General features: G+C 41.2%; 1 protein-coding gene across 1 annotated transcript in view; it reads right to left on the minus strand.

Moving 5' to 3' along the window:
• Positions 1-12860: 12860 nt before the first annotated feature.
• Positions 12861-21501, minus strand: part of ASB4 (ankyrin repeat and SOCS box containing 4) — a 60359-nt gene continuing 51718 nt past the window's right edge. Inside the window, exons 4-5 of the mRNA XM_015066543.3 lie at positions 16675-16788; positions 12861-15595 (exon numbers count right to left, since the gene is read on the minus strand). Of these exons, the coding sequence (XP_014922029.1) occupies positions 15407-15595; positions 16675-16788 (303 nt within the window). The 3' untranslated portion in view covers positions 12861-15406. The remainder of the gene's footprint in view (positions 15596-16674; positions 16789-21501) is intronic.

A 21501-nucleotide genomic window follows, 5' to 3' on the forward strand; every position in this document is an offset into this window, starting at 1 on the left:
TAAAACACGCTCCATTGAATCTCCCCTTCTCAAGACTTTATGGCAACTCCAGCAGATGCCAGTTTTCTGACCTTCTCAGATTATGAAGGATAAACTCCAGTGCCACCCACTTCAGTTTCTTAACCAATTGAAATGTCCATCTCCTTCCCCAGACCCAAGGACAGGCTTGAGGCAGAGAGATGAGCAAGGAGCTGGGATTCTCTTGATGCCTTCCCTCTACAACTGCATCTTCTTGTTGAAGGCAGGTAGACAGAATTTGCAAAGGGAGCAGAAATGCTTTTACTTACCTGTTGCCCTTGTGATCTGCTCCCTCTTCCATGGCAACCATCCAAATGCAGCACCTCCTGGGAAACACCTGATGATTCTTTGGAAGGCCCTTCAGAGGCCTCTCCTTTGCGTGTCTGCGTCTCCTAGGGAATCAGCTCCAGCAGATCTTTTCCAGTCTCCCTCAGCTCCCATTCCTGCGTAATCCACCCTGTATACTCGCTGCTGGGGTCTCTTGCTTCAGTGAGTCACATTTTAGGGTGGGGTTCCATCACAATAATTCAAGCCTTTCGTGATGTCCACTTGGCCTATGGAAGACTCGTGTATCTTTTTCCTGCCAGATAATGGGAGTGTGCCCTATTCCCCCACTGCTCATTTTCTCTATCCCACATTCTCTCCCCAGATCTCTTTCCTATTGCCCAAGTAAACACAAAGGGCAGCTTAGAAAATCCATTACAGAAGTAGAAATTGATATTCTAGGCTCAATTCTAGCTCCCCTCTCTCATCTGTACAAATCATCCTCTTGGAATACACCATTGGCTTATTTTTCAAAGAGTGCCCCTCAAGAGTGGAAAGAAAAGACATGGAACTCTTTCTGAGGCCAAAGATGGACAATTTAGTAGTTCCCCCAAGCCTAGATTAATGAGTAGAGACTGAGTAGGGGGCAGTAGAATGAATTTGCTCCTTAATAAATCACAATCATCTCTTTGTCCTCGAATGATCATCTATCTGTTCTGAGACAATGAGAAAAGTCCCAGTCAGTATCTTGTCACACATACAGTGTTTATGAACTCCACACAACTCTGCATGTAGGTATGGTGCTGCCTCAGGAAAGTGAAGCTAAAAGAATAATGTTACAGTATGAAAGCAGGGAAATTTTCATCACCTCGCATCATGTTTGGCACATGATAGGGCTCAATAAATATTTACTGAATAAATAAGTAAATAATGTGAATGAATAAATAGCCCAAGGTCATGCTTAGGAAATGGATAAATGGCATTCAAACTCAGCTCTTTTTACCCGTCAATATCTCCCTAAATAAAGAATCATCCTCACACTAGCAGTGATTATAGCCACAACTCAGTGTCATAACAGTTCCTCAGTCTGACTCAGACATCTCTTTTAGTGAAAGATCTAATTTCTCTCCCCATATTGGAATCTGGTCCCATGAGGGTTCCATCCACTTACATGTGAAACCAATTAGCAGGTCCCAAGCCCAGAATGAGTTTATCCTGCCTGGGCTTGGCTTTCTATATTTTGCTGTTGCATATGGTTGGTGAGATCTCTCCATGGCAGAATCCTTAGCATTCACACAGATCATTCTCCCCTGAGCTTTTCTATTTCAGTTGCTTAATAAGCAATAGTAACTGTGTGACATTTATCATCTCTTAATTACTGTAGGTTCTCAACTTCAGGGCTATAAAGGCTGGTTAGTTACTTGTAGGGACTTTAAACTCAAAAAGTATTGGATGCATGGATGGATGGATGGATGGATGGGCGAACTGGGTGAATGCCTACATTCAGGTCCATGTGATGCTTCTTGGTTAGTGTCAATTTCATAAACCAGAAAAGCAGTTGAATCTTAGAAACTTAACAGAACTAAGCAAATAGTTTTCCAACAAGAAGCAGTACCTTATACAAATATAGGGAATATATGAAAAACTCACTTAAAATATTTACCTAAAAATTGACACTTGATTCTTTTTTTTTTTAATGTTTATTTATTTTTGATAGAGAGAGGGAGAATGCCAACGGGGGAGGGCAGAGAGAGAGAGGAAGGCACAGAATCTGGAGCAGGTTCCAGGCTCTGAGATGTCAGCACAGAGCCCGGTGTGGGGCTCGAACTCACAAACTGTGAAATTATGACCTGAGCTGAAGTTGGATGCTCAACCGACTGAGCCATGCAGGCACCCCAGATGCTTGATTCTTATAGGTATTATTATATGGAAGAACACTTTTTAAAAATATTTGGTTTTAGAGCTGGGCGGTGATGGAGACACCAAGGATTTGGAAGCCTCGGGAAGAGAGCTGGAGAGACACCTAGTACCTCTGAGAGAAAATAAAAGTTTTCTCTTCTCTTCACTTGCACTGGCTGAATTTCAAGTAACCTTTGTGCTCCTTGCTGGAGCCAGAACAGAGGGTGAACTTGGGGGGACAGCACGCAAACTCTGCCTGTCCCTGACTGAAATGGGCAAGAGCAGTAGTTATTCTCCTTGGGTGCTACCTCCCTGGTCCATGGTCTGGGCCTCTGACATATAGAACAGATGAAAGTAGAAGAAACATATTTGCATTTGGCTTTGGATAGCGTAATTACAGTCATCCCAAATGTGCAGTGGCCTCTAGTAATCACTGAAAAACCTGTAGGTTGAGAAGTGCAGGGAAACAGTCTGTGGACTTGGCTGGGAAGGCTAGAGGAGCAAGGAGGGGTGGTGGCAGCCCAGCGCCACACAGTGTCCCCTTCTGTGGCAGGAGAGAGGCCTTGGTGTCTATTCTTGGCATTGATCTGACTCTCTCATAAGTTTCTGGCAAACTCCCAGGGAGAACAGCATGTTCCCTGCTGAGTGTATAAAGGGCTTCAAAAACATGTTTGTGTGTGCAGCCCAGTAGGCAGGGCCTGGCTTAGTCACTCCGTGCCACCTCCTGCCTTTGCCTTTCTGGAGTGTCAGGGGGAAGTTTGCTGCTCAGACCTGCTATGCAACTCCTCACAAGCTGGGCTGGCCCCTGGGTCCAGGCTGGGCACGTGGTTGGTGTTTTTGTGATGCCCATATAATCAGTGTGCAGATCAATTTTTAGGGAACCAAAATGCTCCTGTAGACCATGGTCCAAAAAATATTCTGTTGCAAGGAGTAAATATAGATTGAGTTTCAGCTAACTTCCAACTATGGTCACAAAGGCCTCCTTTAGAAACTTGCACCTGTTTTCCAGTGTTAGATCTTCTGGCTGGGCACGATTACTCATCCTGTGGGAGCTAAGATAACGCAGATTAACACCAGCTCTGGGTACTATTTGCTTAAAGAGACTGACTCACTCCGTGCTCCTCATACTACCTTTTCAGGAGAGTGGAATCTGAGCAGAGGGAGGGATTAGTCAGCTTGGCCTCAGGGACCCCTGAGGGAGCTGCTGGGATTTCCAGTAAACAGAAAAGGGGTTATCAGAATGACCACGAGCTCCTGGGTCCCGTGGGCCGGCAACCCAGGTCCACTTGTCTTGGACGCTAAGAGCAAACAGCAGCCAAAATATTGTGGAATACCTTAGACACAAACTATTATAGATCATAAGATGTTATCGTTACAGACCTATTCTTCTGGATGAGGTGGGGTCCATAAAATGGGGTTTGCCATAGAACTTTCTGAAATCAAACTGTTAAAATTTCTCCATATTCAAATGTATTTAACACTTTCTCCAACCACTGCTAACATACCTCTCCCAGTATGGTTTGCACTGTAGTTTGCTGATTGCACAGTCTTACTATAGTCCTGCCCAGCCCCTCCCCCCATGCAGTAACTCTCTCCTAAGTGTCTGAGCTTTCCTGGTCTTCTCCTTCCTGCTGTCCCATAAGCCCTTCAAATTCAACATGTCCCAAAATAATCTTGTCCTAAGAAACAGTCTAGTATAGTGGTTTAAAAACAAAACAAAACACATAGGCATTGGTATGGGACTGATTGAGCTTGAATCCTGCCTATACCTCTTAATTAGCTGTGTGATCATGAACCATTACATAACCTCTCTGTCCTGCAGTTTACTTGTCTGTAAAATACAGCTAAGAGTACTTTCCTCATAGGGTTGTCATGTGAATTAGATGAGTTAAAACATGTAAAATGATCAGCACCATTATATTTGCTGTATTAGATCTGCCATAAATAATAGTTAAAAGAATGAATGAAGAAACACATTTAATGGTGAATCCAATGTTTGATTGGTCAGGCTACTAATAAAAAAAATAAATAAAAAAGAAGTCAAAATGTGAAATACAGACTTTGAGAAGCCCAGAGCTGAGCAGCAATTTTGACAGTTAGTAATTAGGTGACTTTGGTCAAGTCACATATCTTTTCTGATCTTCAGCATCTTACATATAAAATAAGGATGATACTAATAGCTACCAATTGTTGACTGCTGACTATGTGGCTGATGTTATGCTAAGCACTTTATAAGAATTATAAATAACTAGAGAGATTTAATAATCATATCAGAACAATCCCTGGTGATAGACGATATATTCTTCTATTCATTCAACAGTTTTATATCAAGTGACTACTAAGTGCCAGAAGTTGAGATTCAAAAAGGAACAAATTATAAAATATTCGAACCAGCAGTCCACCAAAGAACCTGAAGAGTCAATAAGCACATGAAAGCTGTTTAACATCTTTAGCCCTCAGGGAAATGTGAATTAAAACTACAAAGACATATGAATACAGAGCCATCAAAATAACTAAAATTAAAAAAGACTGACACCACTAAATGTGGACAAGAATGTATAGCAACCAGAACTCTTATATATTGCTGATGGAAGTGAAAAAAATGTACATCACTTTGGAACACTGTTTGGCATTGCTTATAAAGTGAAATATATGCCTCGACTGACCTTTCAATTCTGTCCCTTGGTATTTACTCAAGGGAAATGGAAAAGTGTCCACAAAAAGACTTGAAGAAGAATGTTTATACAGGTTTGTCCACTGTACTAGTCAGGGTTCTCCAGAGACACAGGACCAATAGAACTTGAGAGAGAGAGACAGAGAGAGAGAGAGAGAGAGAAATTTTAAGGAATTGGCTTATATAATTTTAGGGGCTGGCACATCTAAACTATGAAGGGCAGGCTGGCAAGCTGGAGACCCTGAGAAGACTTTATGTTTTCACCGTGAGTCCGAGGGCAGTCTGGAGGCAGAAAAAGACTGGGGACCTCAGTCTTTTTCTGATAAAATCTTCAACTGATTGGGTGAGGCCCACCTTATAATATGAAGTATTATGAGTTCTAGTAAACTCAAAGTCTAACTGATTTAAGTGTTAACCACTGCTAAAAAATATCTTCGTGGCACTGTCGAGATTGGTATTTGACCAAATATCTGGACTCCATCTTCTACCCAAGTTGACACATAAAGTAATCACCACATTCATCATTACTCCCAACTGGAAATAAGATCAGCAGGAGAATGGATAAACATCTTGTGTACATTCATACAGTGGAATACTAGTAAGAAATAAAGAGGTGCAAACTACTGATACATGTGAAAATGGATGAATCTCAAAATATTATGTAAAGAGAAAGAAGTCAGACACAAAAGGTTATATGCTGCATAATTCCATTTCTATGAAGTTGAAGAAGTAAATCTAACCTCTGGTGATAGAAATAGTATGGTGTTGGGGCACCGAGGTGGCTCAGTCGGTTGAGCATCCGACTTCGGCTTGGGTCATGATCTCACAGCTTGTGAGTTCAAGCCCCGCGTCGGGCTCTGTGCTGACAGCTCAGAGCCTGGAGCTTGATTCTGCTTCTGTGTCTCCCTCTCTCTCTGCCCCAACCCACTCGCATTCTGTCTCCGTCTCTCTCAAAAATAAACAAACATTAAAAAAAATTAAAAAAAAAAAAGAAAGAAATAGTATGGCGTTGCCTAAGGGAGGTGAGAGTTTACTGGAAAGAGGCAGGAAGAAACATTCTGGTGTAATAAATGTGTTCACTATTTTCATTGAAGTGTGATTACACCGGCATATATGTTTGTAGGACTTCATCCAATTAAATATTTAAAAATCATGGGGGCACCTGGGTGGATCAGTTGGTTAAGTGTCTGATTATCTCTGCTCAGATCACGATCTCATGGTTCGTGAGTTCAAGGCCCACATCGGGCTCTGTGCTGACTGCGTGGAGCCTGCTTGGAATTCTCTCTCCATCTCACTCTGCCCCTATCCCACTTGTGCTTTCTCTCTCTCAAAACAAATACACTTTTAAAAAAGCATTTAAAAACTTTGTATTTTTCTGTTTGTAAATTTTACCTTAATTAAAAAAACAAACAAAAACAAAAACAAAAACAAAAAAACCTCTCAGTTACAGTTCCTTCCATCCTAGCTGGGGAGACAGATAGGCAGAAAGACATTGTCAACATGATGTGATGAGTGAGGCACTTAACGTAATTAGTTTATTAAGGCTTTTAAAGAGTAAGTGGGGAATGGGCACTAGTATTTCTTAAAGCACCTCAAGTGTTCTAATGTGTAGCCCAGAGTGAGACCCACTACCTTATCAGTGCCCCACATAGGCTGAGACTTTGTCTGCCATTATTTACCTTTGAATCTTCATCACCTGGTAGAAGGTCCGGCTCAACAAATATTTGTTGAATAAATTCTGTTTCCTGAAAGAAAGAAAGAAAGAAAGAAAGAAAGAAAGAAAGAAGATAAAAGAAAGAAAAGAGATGAAAGAAAGAGATGAAAGAAAGAGATGAAAGAAAAGAGATGAAAGAAAGAGAGAAAGAAGGAAAGAAAGAAAGAAAGAAAGAAAGAAAGAAAGAAAGAGAAAGGAAGACCTTGTACCATAATCATCACCTGCCTTCTAATTCTGTCAGCTTTTTACTTATATAAACACTTGACCATGAGTCTGTGACAATTTTAAGAATAGAACCCAGCAATCACAAAAAGATTTCATCTTGCCTATCAGCTCCTAGCACATGGCATTGGCAGTCTAGATACCGTGTTGAGAGAGACTCTGAGGCTGAGTCAGGGTTCAAAAGGAGAGAATACCTTGATTCCTTAGTATTGCCTGCCAAAGGAGTGAAAAGTGACGTGCCACACTTTTTTCATTCTAAGAAGCTCAAACTGCGTACCACGAATACCTAAATAAGAAAGGCAGGCTATACCTATAGAGAGGATAAGTTAAATGTACCAGTCATCCCAAGGCCAAAAAAATATTTAAGGACTACTGAAAACCGAATCAAATATCAACACATTGCAGGAGAGTTGGTCTATTTGACTCACGTGGATGTGTCCAGGGTCTACACACGTACAGGTTTCCTTCTGTGGGTTGCAGCACGTACTAATGACATATCATTGACTAGGTATCTCCATACATTCCACTCATGTTGGTTTGCTAGATGTGCGCGTGTGTAAACGTTTCTGGCATGTGTGGGGTCTATAAGTCACATGGCTAACTCTGCTTCTTAGTATGTGTGACCAGCTATTCTTCTAGACTATCTTAGGAAGGGACATTAAATGAATGGAATTACTAATGAAGTTGTCTACCTCAGTGCCACACGAAAGAGAAACTAAGTGCAATGTTTTTTCTTCTAGAGCACGTAACCAGAGGATAGAGACCTGTGGGTCTAGTATCTCTTCCTGATTCCCAGACCTCTTTCCGACGAAGAGCAGAGCAGATTTGTCTGAAACTGTAGCCAGAAGATCAATGAAAGTTGCCACAGAATACCCTTTTGCCTTCCTTGAGCTTTCCGGTTTAATTTTCTCCAAGGCTGTGTTTTAGAAGAGCTGCCAGTAGTCCACAGCGCTGATTCATGGCCGGGAGAAAGCTCTACACTGCCCCCTTCAGGCCAAGTTATAAGAGCAGAGACCCATAACCAACTGGGCTTGGAACAGCTTGCCACAGAGAGCTGTCCCATAGGAAACTCATCGTGTTAAATAAGATGCAGTAAAAACCACAAGTCACTTCTCTGGCCTGTGCACATGAATGTCCTAGAAACTGTATGTCCTCCGGCACATGCTATATAATGCCCTCGCACACAGCCGACCCAGGTAGCGTCTGAGCATTTTCTGGGGTTCAGCTACAGACGGGAACCCTGCTTTAGAAAATGCTTTCTGTGCATCATTTCATCTAGTTTCCAAAAGAGCCTTGTAAATCAGATAGCTAATTCCTTCTATCCAAATAAAGAAATTGACACCTGGGTTAAGAAACTGGCTCAAATTCACACTGATATTAAGTGGCACAATCAAGATTAAAATCCCAAACTATTGAATTCCAAAATGTGTATTTTTCCCTCTGGGCTGCACTGCATTGCTCACAAATGGGAGCAAACACTGCAGTTTCTTTGTATGTATCTTTATTGAAGAACTACCCAAAGGTTACTTAGAAACGATTTGCAGCTGCCTAAGCTTTTCTGAATGGATCATCCTAAGAGGTCTTTCCTTGCTGCTCAGACTTGAGCAGAGTCGGCAGTCCTGGGGCCCCTGAAGGACCTAATCATGTCAGTACTTCTGGGAACAATTTATCCTTTGAACACTGCCATGGAGAGAATTATATGCAGTCCTAGAACTTCAAAGTTTGTCTCTGTTCCCTCATCCCCATATGTGCTGGAAGGAAGACTTCCTTCCCTCCATGCCCGTGTCCCAGTGCAAGTGAAAAAAACACTCTTTGGGGCACCTGGATGGCTCAGTCGGTTAAGCGTCTGACGACTTCATCTCAGGTCATGATCTCACAGTTCGTGGGTTCTAGCCCCGCGTCGGGCTCTGTGCTGACAGCTCAGAGCCTGAAGCCTGTTTCAGATTCTGTGTCTTCCTCTCTCTCTGCCCCTCCCCTGTTCATGTTCTGTCTCTGTCTCAAGAATAAATAAACATTAAACAAAAAAACATTAAAAACACCACACTCTTTAGCTTTTGATATTAAAAAAACCCCAAGGTTATATAGTCGCTTCTTTGCTTGAGTAGATCATTCCATATGATTGGAGTGCTTTACATGAGAAGAAAAGGGTTAATTAATGTCATGTTTAGACTTTTTTTCAAGTCTAAATCTTCAGAATTGTATTGGGGAAAGCAGGGAAGAAGAGGGGAATGATAAAGGCAGTTATCTGTATCAAGCATCATGAAAGTGCTCTGAACATGATAAAATACCATATAAATGTTATGTGGTTGTGTCATAATTATTCACATAATTATGACACATAATATTGTGTCATAACTATCATAAAAGTTACGTGGTTAGAAAAAGAAGTAACTATGATAAGAATAATACTCTCTTGGTTTCCCATGGTGCTTCCCCATTGTTCAAGATACTTCATAATCTAATCCTGCCCCCACCCTGCCAACCTCATCTTCCACTCTCTACGACAAAGATTCATCTTCTGCTTCCATCAAGGTTGTCTAATTGATGATGGTGAATACTTGTCATACATTTCAACCCTAACCCTTCACAGAGGCTACTGACTTACCTTAAATGCCTCCCTCTCCACTGCCCTGCTCTTACTCAAATTATTACTCAAACCCCACCCCTCTTCAGGTCACAGCTCAAGTCCACTTGCTTGACCACTGCTCACAGTGGCCTCTGTCTTCTCTCAAGGCCAACAGCTCTTACCATCTGGACCACCACCGAGGCTGTCACTAACTTGTCACTTCCCTGTGCTTGTGCGTGTCAAGATCCCTAGAGGAAATGAATTGCACACTCAGAAGAGGTGATTGAAGATAATGTCATCACTACAATGCATAGAAGCGTAGGTAGCAAAGAATGATGAAGTGCCTGGGACACAGACAACAGGAAGAAGCGTCTGCTACCCTTAGGTCTGGAGGAACAAGTGGAGGAAACAGTTCGTATAATCCAAGGGACACAGTAGCTCAGAAGTGCTCCTCACAGGAGCTGTGCCTTGGGAAAGGAATTCAGCTGCCATCTAGAGGAGGCTCAGCAAGAAAGAAACCAGGAAGTGTCCCAGTCTCCATTTCCTCTTGCCCTTCAGTCTTCAGTTGGTCTTACCATTGACTGAACCCAGCAGGAAGCCAGGCAGGCAGGGGTTCAGCTGACACAGCCCATGCATGCTGTCCAGCCAGGACCCAAAAGAGAGAGAGTTTATGTTTTGAAGTGCAGCTCGTTTGTATGACTTCTTGTTGGAATCAAATTGATCATAACCTCCCCTGGTTCCCACTTTTGGTCACCCAAACACTGACTTTTAAGTTCCCCTGAATACGGAATGGGGTAGTGAGTAAACATCTTCCTTTGTGACTGTGGACAGTGTCTGGGCTCCTGAACCTTGAGAAGACCCCTGGTACTTAACTTCTACCTCTAAGATATCCTTAAACTCCCCATGAGAGTTCTGTTGTCAATTCTTTATGCTCGATAAGCACTAAGAACTAGTCCTCCAGTGTCTCTAATCTAGGACGTACAAGGTGGCATCATTATTTTATTTCCTTGGCTGGATTAGCATATATTTGCATAATTGTTATCCAATATCATTGAAGCATACCTATATCTGAGAAAACCAATTACTAAAGAAAGAATTTTTAAGCACACTAATCCACTTAGTGTTGCTAAAAAAAAGAGAGAGAGAAAGAAGGGGAAAGAAAGCAACTGTTTTTTGAATGATCCTTTTTTCATATTTCATGTATTGCTTTGCATGGGTGATAAGTATGACTCAAAATAGAAAGCAGGCAGTTTATCATCAAAATATAGGTGTTGAAAACCATTTCGCATCAACCATTTTATGGCAGGCTGACAGAAAAATAGCTCAGGTAGATAGTACCTAATTAAAAAAAAAAACACAGTATATTTTTTATTCTTACCTTTTAGTGAAAACGAAGAGAAACATTGTGCCACTGATGGTGAATCTTGCAGCGAATTGGCATCAACACCCCCTTCTTCCTTCCACTTATTTCACAGAACCACACCTTTAGTAGTACTGAATAAATTCTTGAAAGTGAAAGAATAATTGAAAGAAATTCTTCAGCCCTCCCTGTTCATTCATTCTGATGTGCAATAACCCTCACCTGTAGGAATCTTATTGCTAACCTACATTCCTTCTGCTACAAAGTTAACCTCCTCCGACTCTTTCCCTCTTTGAAGATGGAAACATGAAGACAGCTGCTCTCTGTCCACATGATGAAGTTCAAGTGACTCCATAACCCTCATGAAATAGTAAAAGGAGCCATTACCTCCTCAATAAACCCATTTACGAAAGGGCAAAGTTTCCTAAAGTAACTAATTCGCTTGTTTGCTAACGGTCCAAATCCATGTTAGTTAGACCTTCATCCCCCACCTCAAAAAATGCCCAAGAAGGTCAAGGACCCAGTTTGTCTTGTTTCCCTGATTGATTCCAGCTCTGAGCAAAGTGCCTAGTGCACGGTAGGAGCTCCAGAAATATTTGACAACGTGATAGTTTCACTCTAAGAATAAATCACCTTACTGGAAGAAGCCTCTCCCTAAATAATAATGATTATGAAAGTAACAAGGACTCTTAAAAATTGAGAACAAACTGAAGGTTGATGGGGGGGGAAGGGAAGGGGGATGGGAAATGGGCATTGAGGAGGGCACCTGTTGGAATGAGCACTGGGTGTTGTATGGAAACCAATTTGACAATAAATTTCATATTAAAAAAAAAAGAAAGTAACAAGGACAATGATAACAAAATGCTTACTATTTTATGTGCTTTAATGTATAAGCAATTTAAGCCTCTGATGGGGTTTTAGGACATGCCACCCCAAAGTATGATACTTTGGCATATTGGATATTTTAAGCTGAAGGAGTTTGAGAAAGCAACAGAAGCAAGAAGGTGGCTCTGATCTACCCCACACCTTCTCCCCTGGGAGGTGCCCTCCCTGTACCTGGAGGGAAGACTCATCTTTATCTTTTAAAACAAAGGAACACCAGAGAAGAATCCTAACAAACAGGGCTGGCTAATTTTCCCCTCATGCTCCTTAAGGACCTGTCATATTTTCTACACAGCTGCCCACTCTTTATCAAGTGTAACATAACCATACTCAGTTCTGTTTCTTCAGATCCTCATTTCCTTATGAAGGGTCCAGTGTCACGTAAAACTTGTATGCTTTTCTCCTATAATCTTCGTCAGTTTAATTTTCAGACCCAACCTGAGACCCTAAGAGAGTCAAGGAAAACTCTTTCCTCCTTTACACCTCAAAGCAATCATATACAACTTTTATGATATAGATTCCATATTATCCCCATTTTATAAATGAGAACGCTGAGGCATGAAGCATATCCCTAGATAATGGATCGAATAAGGTTGGGAGGCAGAAAATGAATCCAGATAGGTAGGCACCAGAGCCAGGACTCTTAACATCTACCTGGAATGTATCCGTTTATACTCCTAAGGAAAGTGACAATGATTATCTTCCAGATACTAGCCATGGTGTCTGTGTTTTAAAGAAAACCAGTGAATAATTGAGGTCTTTTTTTGTTTGTTTGTTTGTTTGTTTTTTAAAGTTTTGAAGGTGTGCCAGTTTAAAACTTGAGTTCTTCACCATCGGGTGAGTAACAAAACTATAAAGCTCAGCTGTTTTTTCCAGCATTGATAACCCAATGCAAATGGTTTGTTACTTTTCTTGTCTGTACAATCAGCTTTTGACTGCTGTGTTTTTTATTAGAAGCCCCTGAATTCAGGACGGAAGGACCAAATGACAATGTAGCACTACATGATCAAGAAATGTGTCTAGGGGCGCCCAGGTGGCTCAGTCGGTTGAGTGTCTGACTTCACCTCAGGTCATGATCTCATGGTTTGAGTTTGAGCCCCGAGTCGGGCTCTGTGCTGACAATTCAGAGCCTAGAGCCTGCTTCAGATTCTGTGTCTCCCCCTCTCTCTGCCCCTCCCCAGCTTGTGCTCTGTCTCTCTCTGTCTCAGAAATAAATAAATATTTTTAAAAATTTTTTAAAAAAAGAAATGTGTCTAGATCCTGAGAAGGGAGAAAGCTGGATAGATGGTCTTCCCTGGAATTAAAGATCCTTCCTCACATGTAACTTACGAAAATGAAGAGGTCTGTTTTCTCAGGTCACTAAATGACTATTTACAAAAAGTTACAAAAGTGGCACCATTTCCTCTGTTGCTGTTGCTCCGGGTTACGTGAATGGGGAGAATGAAGACAAATGAAAAGCCCAGGAGGACACAGATGGTGACAGGTGGGAGAGAATGATCTGGTACCATTTCTTTATTATCTTTAAAATACTCTTGTTCCTACAGCAACTGCCTGCCTTTTATTTGTGTTTACCCTTTACTTTCTTTTGAAAATATTATTCATTTACAGGCACATTTCCTCATCCTCTTTTTCTTTCTAAATGTTGAAGAAAGCAATGACACATGTAGAGCTCTTCAGAGGTCTATCACTTTAGTCAATTGGAAAAAAAAAAAAGTCTTGTCGGTGAATAAACAACTCCTGAAGATGAAAGGAAACGAGGGCTTTATTTAAGTCCTCTAAATAAAAGTTCAGAGATGAGGAGAAATAACTTTTAAATGTACGAGTAAACAATTCAAAACAAGTAGGCTTGTATTATGTGCTAATTAACATAAAATGTTTAAGTACAAGCAAGCAGATTGAGAAATGTTTTCTAATGCAAGGAATATCCTCTCCCCTTGCCCTCAGCATTAAGTTTTATTGACAAAGACAGTGCATCACAAATGTTTTGGCCAGAATATTCCTGAAGGTGAGGGCAACATGTGTCTCCCCCCAGCACCTCTTGCTGCAAGCAAACCATTTTCTGAAGGACCATGTTTCACATGACTAGTTTATACAAATTCAGCAACCTATTCCACAATGTATAGATCTTGTTTTAGTCCAGAACAGTCCTCTCAAAATATTTGAGTAAAACTGAAGAAAACCAGAAAGGTTATTGCACCTACTCATGATTTTTCCTACAGAGCTCAGGGCGTATGAAAATCCCAGTCTACAAGCACAGTCCAGGTGGTGGGCTCGCAGAATATGTGACATCATCTCTACTCAAAACTCAAACATCTAAATTTAAATAAGATGAAGAACCACACAAATAAAAGAAACCTGCCCACAACTGGCAAACGGATTTGTTTGTGCTTAATTACTTCTGCTCTAACCTCTAAAAAAAATGGTGCTAAGAGGCAATGGTCTTGTCTGAAAGTGATTAGCAAGAACAAAAAAGTGAAGCGAACTTGGCCTCACAAACCCTGAGGTCCAGAGGTTAATAACTATATTTCACTTTCTGCAAACCGCTAACTAACAAGCCTGATTGGCATACTTCTCTTTCCAAGTCTTCCAAACTTTTACCGTTTTCAAAAAGTCTCTCGATTTGCTTTCTGTAGCCAGCCATTGCTAGCAAAGGGTTCCTCATCTTCCAGCTAAGATGCTCTGAAATGTCAGGGTAGTACACAATGAGGCCAAGTAACCAACTTAAGTTCTTCCCTTCACACACTTTCTGGTACACTTTTTACTAAATTTTCTTGTGGCATACAGGGGAGCCACTGAGTGTGCAATATTTTTCCCGAGGGGAGCACTGAACAGGAAGTCCTACTAAAATAAAAAAAAAAAGTTTCTAGATGTTGGGAGAAACTGAAAGTGAATACATTTACACTAACAGCAGCAGGAGCTCCCTTTACGTCACACAGTCCCTTCACTCTTAATATTCATGCTTCAAAGGAAAACCACACTTCGGGTCAGAAACACGACTTTGAAAGACAAGCGCTAAAAATGAGTCTGCACCTGTACTCTTGCCCCTGACATTTGACACTGCAGTTCCCTGCTCGTATGTCCGGATGCTCTGTTAAGCGGTGAGATTCTGGAGGGCAGGAGTCCTCACCTTACACTCATCTTTGCTTCTCCAGTCTCTGGCTCAATAAGCATGGGTTGAAATGTCCATTTTTTGACTATTAAGTAGATTTTGCTTTTCGTTTCAAATTTAACTCAAAATCTCCTTGTTTTGACTATGCTCATGTGCTCTCTTCACCAAGAAATAAGTTAAAGAGCTTAGAGTGGGGATCGGAGTTTGCAAAACTAGTGACAGTACTCTCTGCTAAGTGGTTACGGTGTCAGGAGGGAGGGTGGGGGGAGACACCGAGATTAAGAGGCCAGTCACAAAAGCCTATGATTTTGCTAACTCAACAGTAATGTAAACTTATTACTGACAAGGGAGAGAACGAGATTGGTTGTAAGAAAACCTGGGTCCCATTTCACTTGAGATGATATATGAAAAGTTTTACAAAAATGTATCAGGCACCAAGTAAAAACACTATACACACTAGTTATCACTGTTGTCGGTACCTTCTGGATCCATTCTTGTCTTTGAGAATTCCTTAACTTTACTTCTTGTTTATTTCCCCTCACCATGATACCCTAGGATTAATGACATGGAGTTTGTAAAGTGTTTTGAAATCCCTGAAGTGTTATAATCAACCCAAGTACCGTTTTATTTATGCAAACTGTGCCTACCCGGTGAGTCCACTTAAATATCTAGGATTGGGAACTTCTGTCTCATAAGGCTTAATAAATGATTCCCTCTGGCTCTAAAAGCAAGTACTTTTTCAATGACAATGGGAGGGAAAGCAAAGGAATTGCTCTGTGACATCTGTTGTGCAACGTTCTTCGAATGGCGCATCTCGATAAATGCATGAGAGTCCTCGGAGAGTTACTGCACACAGTGAAGAGAGAGTGGTAAAAATCCCAGTATCTCTGCAAAGGAAAAAGCAAGACAGGTTAAAACCAGAAAAGCCCCAGAGTCTACTTCAAAAGAAATCCACAATGAGGCAGTGAGTCCCTACTTCGTACACAATGGCTGCTTTCTAGCGTCTCCCACAGTGAGACAAAATTAAACACGAAATTGGGATGGGGGCTGAGACGGTGGTGCATGAGGAGAGAAGAGAGACGAGGGGGATATAGTACTCTATGCCACAATTCCTAACCCAGGAAATGAGATAAAATATACTTATGTGAACTGCCTGAGCCAGTGTATATCAAAACGGGCAATGTGAAATTAATCTAAATGCTATTGTATACATTTGACATGCCTTATGTGGCCCATACGCTCAGATATTTATTCTATTAATGACACTAAAGCCGGTTAAGTGACTTTTTAAGGGTAAGATAGTTAAAAAGTAGCAGAATAAGACTGCACCTAGGCGGCCGGGCTCTGAGCTGCATGAACATTGCAGTCTGCTCCTGATACCTCCCCACGTGTTGGAGACAGCCTGCGAGGGCTAAAACCAAGAACAGGAGGCTCTGTGGGAGGACTGGTTTGCAAAGGGAGCAAAGTCCATTTGCCGAGTGGGAACTCAGCTTTGTCAATGGCTTTCTGCAGAACTTATTAAGGATTTTTAATACGGCTCCTGCCTACTTCAAGGCTTCAAGCTATTGAAAAATGAATGACACGATCTACAGGAAAGACACATCTTCTGGCAAAAATATTATATATGAGCAATTGCAATTATTATTATTACTGTTATTACATTATTATTCAAGTATCTAGATTATTGAGGAGAAAGTAAAATTGTCACCTCTGTACCATTGTTCAACATGCCCTTAAATGGAAAAGTCCCCCAAGACATTCTCAAACACTACAGACTTGATGCATCTATTTATTCTTCTTCTCACACCTGCATTTTATAGCCATATGCTTCATGTGACAAATAAATATTCGAGTAGGTCTTACAGGCATTCTGAAAGCCAGTTCTTCAATTAGAACATTCTGTACTTCCACTGCAGTCTTGAACTACTTTATAGTGAAAACCATGGGAAGCAAATGGATTCGCTACCTCCAAGTCATCATCTGGGATGGCTCTTTTCCACTTCACGTTCCACCTGATGTGTTCATAGGCATTGACTACAACTTCGATTGCTTTGGGACAAGAATGGCAGGCCTGTATCACCTGGAGAGGAAGCAGACAGGTTTATTTGTTCAACGCACATGTACGATTCATTCATTCCCACAAAGACACCAAGAACTGATGGATCTGTTAGGCTCCTTGCAGCCTTCAAACGCTTTTGCGAAGTCTCTCGCCTTTGAGTTTTCAAACACACTGCCAGCCCCAAGGCGGATGGGAAGATTAATAAAATCACAGGACCTCCCTTCAACATTCAGGAGCAAGTGAAAACGAGGTGCTAACGAAGCAGGTGGAAGCCTGATGAAATGCACATCTTGCCCTTACAAGCCTCACCCCTTCCCAACAGCTTCTGTGTCCACCTGAACACCTCCAGCTTCTCTCTGCCAAATTGGCCTCTCCGGAAGTCCTTTGAGTACGGCCTATTTTCATTTCAAAGGGACCCAACTGGTCCTGCAATGTGTCTGCCAACTGGTCCATAGGCAACCTGCAGCAAAAGTACTCTGGACTCCCAATTTACTCACCTTTCTTTCCTTTGCCAACAGACAAGCAGCCCCAGCCACAGACTTTCACCTTTAAATTTTCTCATTGTGAGTTACACATCGGTTCCATTTTTCCCTTGAAACTCCAGAAAACTGTGGAGTTCTCTTCACTGGACTTGAGATGCAGAGAAAGCCCCCCATTGCTGACATTACAAGGGACACATGCCTTTGCACTCAAACAACTTTATCCAAAGAGAAGTTCTTCCTGCTTTCCCAGTCCTTTCCAACCTCAGCCTACTGTTGCTGGCCAAAGGGACGCAACACTGGATTTCCCCACCTCCTTTACAAGTTTGTCATAAGTGATCTAGAATTGCATTTTTTAGTGTGGGCTGTTAAGTACCTACTGGCTTGAGGCCCCAGGCAAAAGTGAGGCAGAAAGATTATCATTCTAATGCCGTGTGTGTGTGTGTGTGTGTGTGTGTGTGTGTGTGTGTGTGTGTGAGTGTGTGAGTGTGTGGTCACCGGAATGGAGGGCCCATGTCAGGAAAGTGCTGATGTTCAGAGAGGTAAGATGGAACCAGCTGACAGTGCACCTGCACTGCCAGTCTGATGAGCTTGGGACTGACTTCACAGGCCATAGGAGGCTATTACATTTTCTTAACAAGAAAGGGTTATATTCAATCAATTCATTCCATTAGGAGGCCTTTATTGAGCGCTGTGTTTAGCAGTATGACAGTAATTCCGAGAAGTTTATGACCTGTTTTTTGTCTTCAAGGAGTTTACGGCCTAGTTGAAGAGAAAAGATACACATTTTTCAAAGAGAGAGCAATGTAAGCCAGTAAATAATAAAAGACTAACTTAAAGATCATCAAGTGTCCCTTGGGCATCATGAGCAAAAGCACAAAGGAGAAAACAAGGATATGAAGGTCATAGAACAGTGAGGAGGCTGAATGGGGGTGTATCAAACGGCTTCTCAGCTAGCTTCACTGTCAGTCCTGAGAATGGATGGTAACTGAAGCTCTGAGAAAGAATAGTAGGGCTTAATGACTACTCAGACATGGGGAGTAGAGAATGCAACTTTCAAGACTGAGATCAAGGACATATGGGGGTGCCACTGACAGAAATGAACAAGTTGGAAGGGTATACTAATTGGGGAGTTGTCAGGTCCCAGACAGGAGGATATGTCATATGCAATGTCTTAATGTCAGTCAAAAATGTGCATGATAGCACTCCACTGAAAAGGCCAAGAAGGAGGTGGAGATTTGTACATCATTAAAGAATGTGCTGGCTAAAGCCAAGTGGCTCAATAATGCTCTAAATGGGAATAAATGCAAATGGTAGAGGACCATGGTCTAAAGTTTGAGGAATCCTAATAGGCAGGAGAGAGGAAGAAGGAAAAAAGTTGTAGTTATCATTTTTTGAGTACTTATTATTTGTCAGGGACTATGTCAAATCTTTGCATATTTACCTGCACAATCTTCAAACAACTTTATGAGATTAGCTCTACACTTATACCCATTTTACAGATTTAGAATCTAAGAAAATTTAAACTCAAGGTTATTTAGCTCATCAATGACAGAGCTAGGATTCAAACTCAGGTCTGTGTGACTCCAAAGGTCAAAAGAAAACGGGACCTGTCAGAGTGAAAGACATCAAGCTAGGAGAGCTTTGGAAGCTGGATTATCACCAAAGCCATGAGGATCAGAGAGATGAAGACAGATTAGATACCACAAGATCTGATTAGAAAGCCAGTTTACTAAGAGTTGGGTGGATTCAAACAGGGAGGAATCAGCTTGTGAGAGACAGAGGATGGATACACAGCTGTAACTAGGGCTGATCTATTCTTATCTTCAAGACCTTGGTGCCTTAACATACATGGTTTTAGAGACCCCATAAATAACTTTCCCTCCTGACTTTAGAACCTATTAAAAAATAAGATGAAGGTGACAATCCAAGATCAGAATGTCGTTTTTATTATTAATACAATTGATTACATATAATATCTTGAATTATGGGGCCACATCAAGCTTCCTTACACTACACCCCAAATATAAATTTGCATCACCAAACTACAGGCCTTTGCCTGATGTAAAGAGGGTGTTCCTAGAAGCTTACCACAAGGAAGAACCAAGAATTCAGGTATTCTCTAGGCCCACAGTTAATCAAGCAAGTTCAGTTCTTCCTCCCAACTTATCAGTAGGTTAAGTGGAAAGTGATAAGGCTGGAGACAGAGGTTTGGGGTGGGGAGGGTTATTTTAGCAGAACTTCCCTTACAAACACATGGGACCAAGGAGATGGCAGTTCTTTTCTATTATAACAAATCAAAACCCAGCTCCAATGGCCAAGACCCAATGGGAATCAGGAACAACAAAATATGTTGAGATGAAGCAGAGTCATCGGAGTGGGAATTCTAGGAAAGAAAGATTTTTAAGAACTTATTGAAACACAGTTTCAAATCAGGAGGCATGGCCTCAGCAGAGGACTGTGTCAGCCCCAGCAAACAGGCCAACCAGAAGGTCTCAAGAAGGAATAAGGAAGTTTTATTGAAATAGAGGTTTGAGTCAGTGGTATGCAAAAAAATGTTCAATTACAGGCTTTCTGAGGAAAAAAAAACCTGTGTATATTTATATGTACATAAATGCATTATAAATTTTTACCAATATAATGTGCAGCCCGCAATTTATAAATAATAAAATGTCCAATACTCTTTATTTCCAATTCTGTAGAGCTGATTGGTTCCCACAGAATGCCTTCACGGATTTTGTATCGATTTTGTACGGATATTGAATTGCATTCATAGCCAAAATCTATGTCTGCCTTTGAATAACACATGTAGTTCTTATGTGAATGTTGGTTGATATTTTTATTACACGGAAGAGTAATTGTTCCACAAATGTGAGGCAATGAGGACAATATTGGAACTTCACTCATTCATCAATGACATGAGTAATTTTTTGTTGAAATATATAAATGTTTTCGAATACTGGAATCATACTTCCTCACTTTTTGGTGCTACCCACTTTTTAAAAAAATGTTTATTTATTTATTTTGAGAGAGAGAGAGAGTGCATGCACAAGAGACAGGCAGAGAGACAGGGAGAGAGAATCCCAAGCAGGCTCCATGCTGATAGCACAGAGTTTGATCCCATGACCATGAGATCATGACCTGAGCCCAAATCAAGAGTCAGGCACTTAACCAACTGAGCCACACAGGAGCCCCCACACATTTAAATTTAATCTGTATTAGTAACATTCACCCCATTAATTTCTTAGGTCTAGACATCAACAAAGTAACAAATCAAGGTCTGGTCAGTAGCATTTGCTGATTTCTGTGGTGTAAATACTCCCATCATGGTCTATTCACAGCTACCAACCTGAGGTCACTGAATGTATGGTTGGTAAGAAATATGCAGTAACAAATCATTACATAATATAATATTTCCACTACACAGGTATAATAGATGCATGTAACATCAAGAGCATTGATATATAGAGTAAAGTGATTAAGAAATATAAAGATGTGCACCTGGGTGGCTCAGTTGGTTAAACATCCAACTTCGGCTCAGGTCATGATCTTGTGGTTCATGGGTTCGAGCCCTGTGTTGGGCTGTATGCTGACAGCTCAGAGCCTGGAGCCTGCTTCAGATTCTGTGTCTCCCTCTCTCTACCCCTCCCCTCCTTGTGCTCTGTCTCTCTCTTAAAAATATATAAACATTAAAAAATTTTTTAAGAAATATAAAGAAAATAATTGGAAAATAATGTGTTTTAAATACCTATGATCTTTGTTTGTAGTATACTTTACTTGTTGTAAGTTTATTTTATTTAATTTTTAATAATGGCTGCACTTAACAATCAGCTCACACAATTCCTGATAAGTTGTCAGCCCTCATAAGCCACGGTGAAGCAATTCCAGCATTCATTTGCTTTTAGTTGTCTCATATTTAAGAAGCACCGTTATAAGCCATGACAGAGTAACTGTATCTACTGAAGCTCTAAATCAGTCAAAGTGGCTGGGTCCAAATGAACACAACATAAATACTTGCTTAATGCATAGGAACCACTCACATACATATTCTGGGCAGAGTGCCCAAAACTGAGCTGCCGACCATGACTTTTTCAGCCGTGCCTAAACAAATAAAGAGCAATCCTGTATCATCAATCCATAGGGAGTAAGGAGGTGGGTTGAAGCCAGAGAGCCATTGCTAAAGGACCTCTGAAAAGTCATCATTTTTTGTGTTTACAAAAAGTGTAGCTAGAAGAACTTCCATCTCGGTCCTTGG

Source organism: Acinonyx jubatus, chromosome A2 (assembly GCF_027475565.1).
Source record: "Acinonyx jubatus isolate Ajub_Pintada_27869175 chromosome A2, VMU_Ajub_asm_v1.0, whole genome shotgun sequence".
NCBI classification, from domain to species: domain Eukaryota; kingdom Metazoa; phylum Chordata; class Mammalia; order Carnivora; family Felidae; genus Acinonyx; species Acinonyx jubatus.